The 8,391-nt window shown below is 34.5% G+C and overlaps 1 protein-coding gene across 1 annotated transcript; it reads right to left on the reverse strand.

Moving 5' to 3' along the window:
- Positions 1–6,825: 6,825 nt before the first annotated feature.
- Positions 6,826–7,402, reverse strand: LOC149235214 (putative E3 ubiquitin-protein ligase ATL44). The gene has a single exon (XM_089461309.1). The coding sequence runs from the start codon at positions 7,400–7,402 to the stop codon at positions 6,836–6,838; it is 567 nt and encodes a 188-aa protein (XP_089317435.1). The 3' UTR covers positions 6,826–6,835.
- Positions 7,403–8,391: the final 989 nt, after the last annotated feature.

Genomic DNA, 8,391 nt, shown 5'->3' on the forward strand with positions numbered 1-8,391 from the left:
GACATGCCGATAATGGGGAGTTTGTGGATTTTTTTTAGGAAAATCACTGACATAGTTTTCTTTCTCTTATACAAGTATTCTTGGAGTTCTGTTTGCCCATTTTCACTTGTTTTTATTTTTATTCGCACATTTAGTTATTCCACTTCAAAAGATGTACACACACCACTTCGAACCTGCAACTCCAATTGAAATAATTTTCCTTTCTATTTATGCAACTTCACTGATTTGGGATATTTTTAGGTTTTGCGGTCAAAATCTTAAAACATTGATGAGATAACTCCTTAACAAGGAATTTGTCAAATAAGTCAGAAATAGATGAGATAATAAACAACATAAGCCCAATTTTGATTGACAATTACTCGTTGGAGTTATCTGATTTTGTTATTGTTTGGGACTTGAATGTTTTAAATAGATTGTATCCTGACTTTTCTTCATCGACCATGCCTATGTATTCAAGAAAACCTTTGAAAATCATAAACCCTTATTTAAGTAGAGTAACTCCTCAATTCAAAATCTCTTCTCCTTATAAACATATATTTCTAATGAGATATTACTTTATTCTCAAGCAACAATGTTATTAAGGAGGTTTGTTGCATACCCATACCGAAGGTCCATCCTTGGCAAGTTTTGAATTGCTATATATATCATCATTGTAGGACTTACTCATAAGGAGGAGTTTGTGTATTTTTTAGGAAAATCGCAGGCATAGTAACTCCTAAGTTCAAAACATATTTGAACTAGAAACCTATATTTGTAATAAGAGATTACTTTATTCTCAAACAATAGCGTTATTATAGTGTTATTATAGAGGCTTGTTTCATACCCAAGTTCCATCCTTGGTGGGTTTTGAATTGCTGTACTGATCATTGTTGTAGGACTTGCTGATAATGAGGAGTATGTAGAATTTTTTTTGGGAAAATCGCTGACAAAGTTTTCTTTTTCTTATACAAGTATTCTTGGAGCTTCGTTTGCCCATTTTGACTTGTTTCTATTTTTATTTCTACTTTCATTTATGCCACTTCAAAAGATGTGCACACATTTGGTGACAAGTCAATTGTAATTGTTTCAAATCTCATGCATATTCCTAATATATTTACACCACAATATCATGTTGTTGTAAGAAATCCAGGAAGTTAGTGTTGGGTCGTTGAACGAACGTCCTGCATTAGGTTTTCCGACAACTCGCAATTGCTTCGAGCTTTTCCAATATCTGGCACATTCTCTCCACCGACATATGGGGACTGACATCTGAGGTTGTGATCAACTGACATCTGGGGCCGTTATGAATGAGCTCTGGGAGGAAAATTACACTCTAGCATGATCAATCAGCCTAGTGATTTTTCCTGAAATATTTACTCTTTATCTAAAGTTGATCTTTCGTAAGGACGTGGCAGAAGAAGATTATATCATTATATCTTGAGCTTCTGTTAATCACTCCAATTTCTTCTGTTTGGTAGGAGGTGACTTGGAGTACTTGTGCACACAGAAGTTTGAGAACAAAAATAACAACAATGAGATCATCTAGCAGAAACGTGTATGCAAATGAAAAAACAGTTAACTCGTTAGTCCATCTAGGTCTAGTCTGCAGATGCAGAGTTCCACAGCAGAAAAGAAGATACCTTGCGGAGAAATCTTGGATATGGAGCATGCGTTTTATAATAAGCTTGAACCACATTCAGACCAAATTGTAGCATTTGTATTTGCGTAAGATACCTTAGACAAAACAGGAAAAATAAAAAAATTATATTAATTTTAGTGTACGAAATGGTGCAAACCCGAGATACTCTGTTGACCGAAAGCTGATTGCGGTAACTCTTATAAGACTATTGTCGATTATTGAGAAAAGCAATAGAAAAATGTTTAGCTTTCAGAACTTACCTTCCCCAAAAGAGGTATTTTCGTCGTAGTTTCTCTCTGCCCCTTAGAATTGAGGAAAGAAAATAATATAAGTACAAAATTACATGAATTGTTGAGTTCATTGTTCCATCGAAGTATGTTACACAGGCCAAAATGAAAACTAGGAGTTAAAGGAAGCTAAAACAATATTGGTTTTGTATCTATTAAAAGAAAATCGCTGCTAAAGGTTTGACTGGTTAGTAAAGAGTTTGTAATGACATTCGTCCCACTGGATTCAATTGCCCCAAGAGCGTGGCATGTTTCATGCCATAAAAGAGCAGTGTCATGGTTGTCAAATAAATTAACAATAGTTGGAGCCTTTAAATGAAACATAATCATCCGAACAAAAATTAAGAGAAAAGTATTAAATGGTGATATGGCAAGTCCCAAGAAATTAGCACCCCCTACCGGTGCATGATGGGCAATGATCCACCAAATAATATCTCTAGAAACATGGTGATACACATAAATAATAGTTATTTGATTAACATTTCGCTTTAAGACTATTATTATTTGGAAACAAAAAACTCAATCCATAACGAGTACATTTAAATATTTGAGATGCTCAGAATGTTTTAGATATTCTATTGAAATTAAATTTATCTAAAAAGTACTAAACAAAAAAATGGAGAACAAGAATAGCCAAGTTGATTCAATGACAAAGGACTGCAATCCAAATTAGCAAGATCCGGGACTTACAATAATCTCACCATGTCCATGAGCTTAAAAAGTTTGGAGATGTAGAAAAGGTAAATGAAGTAGGCAATTTGAAAATTCAAAATCAGATATTTGCAGCAAAGAACATTTACAAATTAGTGAACAAGGCATAGACTTCATGAAAAAATTTGTAAGAGATACAAATAATGACTAATGGAATTCTAGAAAAATGATTAGCATTACAATACAAGCAATATCAGAAAACATGAGACTAATGAGTAGAGGATTCGGTGGAAGGGAAACAACAAACCAACTAGGACCAAAAACTATAGGGTTAGAACATGAGCTCATGGTTATGAAGGTAGTGAGCAATTTCATTTGCACCTAGAATCTAAATGCCACCAAAGACTTGAAAGGCGAATTGAAGCATGAGATGCTAAGCTAACCTGCTTTCTCTGATCTGCACCTTTACTGTCTCTATCCCGGCTTGCTTTAATAGGATTAATAAGATTTAAGGATGGTGAAAGAGAGATGGTTTATATTTGTACTTGCATTGCAGGGCTAAATATCAGAATGTTTTCAATAAGGAACCTAGTGCATATGCTATCTTATGCAAAGACAATCTCAACTTAATGACCACATAACCAATTTTGTATCATACTGCACTCATGAATATCTGTATGCCTTTTCTCCAAGTCAACTAGGGCTTGTGTGATTGGTAAAGGGAGAGATGACATTATTGGCCCCACCAAGGTGGCCATTGCCATATGAACAATTTTGTACAATATTGCACTCAATAATATTTTTGAGGGGCTTGTCTTGTTGGGATTAAAGAAAGGGGGGTTGATGTTATTAGCTCCACCATGGTTTGATTCACCAAGGGGTATGCTAAACTCCCATGGGCCATCTAGGTAGCACAAGGGTGCGAGGGGGTCACTTAGGACATTGGAAACTGTGGGAAAACTAAGAAAAAACAGATGCCTCCAATCACATTTTCTCACAGCATCCACGTCCAGTAAATATTTAAAAAATTACATGAAACACTATGATCTTTTATAACACTGGGATGGTCCTTTACCAATTTGATATTATTTTCTCACAGCATCCACCCAAGTAAAAATTTAAAAAATTGCATGAAACACTATGAGATTTTATAATACTAGCAATGTCCTTTGCCAATTTAATATTATGTGTCCCTCAAAAACATCCTACAATTAGTTGCTACAGGAAAATGCGAAACCATAAGATCGCTATCAATTTGATTACAAGAACCCACAAAAGAATGAGGAACCATAAGATCGCTTTGAGTGCTACTGGACAAAAGTAACACTAAAATCTGCACTAAGGTTTTTAGGAAATGTGTCAATACTAAATTTCAAGTAATATCACTCAAAGCTAACACTAAAATATGCAATAAGGTTTTTAAGAAATGTGTGTATATTAAAAGTCAATTTCAAGTAATATGTGTTATTGAAAATTTTGAGAGATAAAATAGCTTTAAAAATTGTTATATATCGAAGATGCTGGTTAATAAAAGGAATATGGGTTTATTGATGTTTTATAAGAATATATACAAGATGATCAAGTTTGTGTATTTAAAAAATCGAAATGATTGAAATTTTTACTTATTTTGTTTTTTAATAAAAAATGTATTATTTACCACTCAGACATCTACTTTGGAGTATAACCATCATTATTTGATTGTGATGATGACAAGGGATTTGGCTCCTATCAATTTTCAGTATTTTTGTTATTTAAATAGTGATTTTTTAAAAACAATATTGAAAACTATTTTTTTGGTTTTAAATGTGTTATTAATATATAAATAATAAGTAATTTTTTTATCTCAAAAATTATTAAAATTAAAAAAAAACCCTATAAAGTTATTAAAAATTCAAGTATTTTTATCGTGAATATGATTAAATATTTTATATTAGCATAATTAAAACTGATAAGATTCTTTCAAAAATAAATTACATTTAACAATTTTTCATTACACAGAACTAATAATATTAAACAAAATTTTTGATATTAAACGATATTTGTAAACTTTAAAATAAATTTCTATACAATTTTCAAAAAGATTCCAACCCCTCACCTAATATAAATACAAAGATTAACACCAACATTATCAATTTACAGATCTATTAACTCATTTTTGTAACACGTTTCCTCAGTAGATCCCTTGAGATAAATACTTCTTCTATTACCTACACCAGAGGCCAATTCATTATATCAACAAACCCGTAATTATGAAGGCCACATGTTAGCTTTAAATTTACAAACCCTAAGCTTACTGGAGCAGCTGGACAACAAGGATTTGGTATCTGTGCCTCTCAATTAAACGCGGGATTAATGGGGACTACGGTATCTCTGCTGAGAGAGGACTGATTTTCAGGTTTTAGATGATCGCTCAGGTCGGTAGTTATGCGACAATCAATTTCGCTACCTTTCCCTTAGGACAGTTATAGAGAGAGGAGAGGGTCGACGGCGTCTTGTATTCCCTTTCTACTGCCAATAGATCCAGGTTATGAACGGGGGCTCCGATTTCGCCATGGGAAAAGCGAGCTACTTAGACCTATGGCAATTATAGAGAAAACCATCCCTCATCCAGGTTATGAAAGGGCGTTCCCCCTTCGCCACCGGAAACGCGAGCTACTTAAACCCTTAGCAATTATAGAGAAAACAATCCGTGACGCATCTACCTTGAACCAATTCTTTCACAGAAGAATCTTCAACCCTTAATTATGAAGGGCACGTGTTAGGCTAAAATGTAAGCGTGTGTAAAATGGCCGCGTAAGTTTTTCAGAAAATTAGGAAGTTTAGGTTATAGAGGTTAAGTTTTAGGATTTTGTTAAATTTTATGTTTTGGGTGTTTTTCTAGAATGCCGAAACTATTTTTATAAAAATATATATATATATATATATATATATTTTAAAAGAAATTCTATTGTGACTTTGTAGACAACCCCATATCTATACACACTTCTACTTATAATTAGACTTAAATTAACCATTATTAACGCACCTCTTCAAAACCGGTATATTAAGACTTATATAGCATGAACATGTCCTATATAGGATCGATAGTGGCCAGACTGATACATCTTCCAATATGGCCGAAACATCTGTGCGATCCATCGTTTCGAGGCTAGCCTGTAACTGACAGTGGAGCTTTGACAGGCGTAGAGATGAAATAACCTTCCATTTCGAGCTTGAGGTTGGGGATGTATCGTTGGGAAGCGAATGATGTTGACAGGAGCAGAAGAGCATCACAATCACCAAATATGACAATATATTAAACTTTCTACCGTGGTTATTGATCGCCATGCAAAATTATCTTATCATACAATTACTGATTTAATCAACCGTAAGATTTGTATTTAGAAATCTACATCAACCATACATAGCTTATGCTACAAGTACTGATTAATAAGTCTAAGATTTCAATTTAAAAATCTATTCCAAACATGGATAGCTTATGAGAAGCCATGAATGAATGAAGTGCAAGATTTGTATTTAAAGTTTACTCCAAACATACATAGGTTATCAGAAGTCCTGAATCAATGAACTGAAATTTATATTTTAAAATGAGAGCATCATTATTAGAAGGTTTTGGTTTTTTTAAAAGAAATTTGTCATATTTTTTCAATAATATTTTAAGTTTTGATTATTGAAAATGATGTTTTGAATATGTATATGAATTCATTGTATTCCCACTGCTTTTATATATATATATATATATTCAAGACTCTCCAACTTTAAAATATTTAAATTCTACACATATCAAATTAAAATTTCGTTGAACGAAAAAACTACCAAACATGATGCTGCGAAAACATCAGACAACAATACAACTTAATAATCTCTTCTTAACAATGCATTTATAGATAAACACACGTCGCAGTGACAACTTCTACATATATAAAATTAAAATTTAGTTGTCCGAAAAACTACCAAACTTGATGCTGCAAAAACATGAGACTGTAAAACTTAATAATCTAGTCTTAACACTGCATATATAGATAAACACACGTCGCAGTGACAATTCCTCGCGTTTTTCACCAGCGATATTTTATTCCATCTTAATTTACAGTGACCGGTGACATTAATTAAATAAAACACAAGGATTTCTTTTTTATGACAATGATGTGTTTAATTTTGGTAACCACAAGTTGATGTGCTTTCAAACTGTCAGGAACAATGCGGCCCTTTCCATTAATAGTATGCTCGAACACAGGCTGTCAGGTGGCCTTCCGCTATAATCTGGTCGAATAACATATCATTTAACCCCAAACTCTAAGTCAATGATTTCCCTGGACTCCTCACAAGCTCTCGCTGAATGAATCTGTACTCCCCAGGCGTCCGATTGGCTGGGCATAATGTGACTCGCCACCATTTTACAGCCAGGGTCAAGAACATAATGCCTACAAGTAGGGCACAAAGAATGAGATCGAAGCCATTTATCTACACATTCCATGTGAAAGCCATGGTTGCAGATAGGCAAGACTCTCAGAACTTCTCCTTCCACGAATTCTGCCAAGCAAATAGCGCAATCGGTTGCAAGCCTTGACATCGATTTGCCATAGATGATACAGGGGATTGCTTCTATGGATTTCGCCTTCATACCGGTATTAGCTCGTCTAGTGGCTATGTAATCGTGGCATGGCCTCCAAATGTAGTTCCATGGAACAATTATAGCAAGTCGGGCGAGCAATATCACTGTGCACAGCAATGCAAGAAGAACAACTAGCATATGTTCAGTCATATGGGGCCTAATCACCGCTTGCGGACTTTCGTATGACAGCGCCGCTGGCGCTAGCATATCGGTGGCCGCGTCTAAAACCATTCTTCCCTCGGTAATCGAAAGAGCACCAAAATCCTTCAAAGCCTTTTGCTTAATGGACCATAAAAGACTTGTCAGATAACGATTTCATAGAGTGCCCATTTTCTCACTGCAATTGGAAACGAAATTCAGAAATACAATACAGTGATCGGGACAGGGACAGGGACAGAATCAGAGTCAGTGCTTGCCTCTTTCTTTGGGATGAAAGATCTTTAAGTAGGCTGGGATATAGGAACGCTGGATTGAAATCTGTAAAAGCGAGTTTGATAATCCTTGAAGATCGCCATCTTATTAAATTTCATGCTAAAGAACATCCACGCACCTCATCTAATCGAAGCGAATGTATCAGCCATACTTGTCCATTTCATTCTTAGACAAAGAATATAGCCTACAGGTAATCTAGTCTGAACCCGTCCCGTCCATACAACCACAATCTTCTACGGTGCATTGCGGTTGTCAAAAGTGACTGCACGTGTCAAAACTTTATAAGGGAAAAATACTTAGTGGGCGTGGGTTGATCCAGGAGTACAATGATATATGAAAAGTGCAGCTTCACGGGAGCGTACCTTCGTTTTTAATATGAAAGATAGAAGCACTCAAATATGCACATGGGTGAGTGAATGGCAGAGGCTTAGAGGCATCCACGGACATAAACCTTCATATGTTAATGATTGCCTGGGTGCTTTTTAGTCTTATCTATTGAAGGTTATTTTTATTTTCATCCAAAAAGAACCAGTATAAAAAAGATACTAAACCAATAATAAACAAATGATATTTCTCCGAATATTATTTTTATTCTCATCCAAAGACCAATATAAAAATGCCATTAAACCAATGATTAATTCAATGTATATTTCCGTGACGTGACTGACATTAAGGGATCAAAATTGAACACATCAAAGGGTCTCTGGCACGTTAAAGAAGTAGGGGAAAATTTTACTAGTCAAAAAAAATTTCAAAATTGATTTTTGTCATTTAAAAAAAAAAATTGG

Source organism: Pinus tabuliformis, chromosome 8 (assembly GCF_031772625.1).
Source record: "Pinus tabuliformis cultivar Carrire ecotype Pingquan chromosome 8, CPIR1, whole genome shotgun sequence".
Taxonomy (NCBI): domain Eukaryota; kingdom Viridiplantae; phylum Streptophyta; class Pinopsida; order Pinales; family Pinaceae; genus Pinus; species Pinus tabuliformis.

Excerpts from the sequence above, each read along its gene's own strand:
- LOC149235214 (XM_089461309.1), bottom strand. The coding sequence starts at position 7,402 with ATGGTTTTAGACGCGGCCACCGATATGCTAGCGCCAGCGGCGCTGTCA.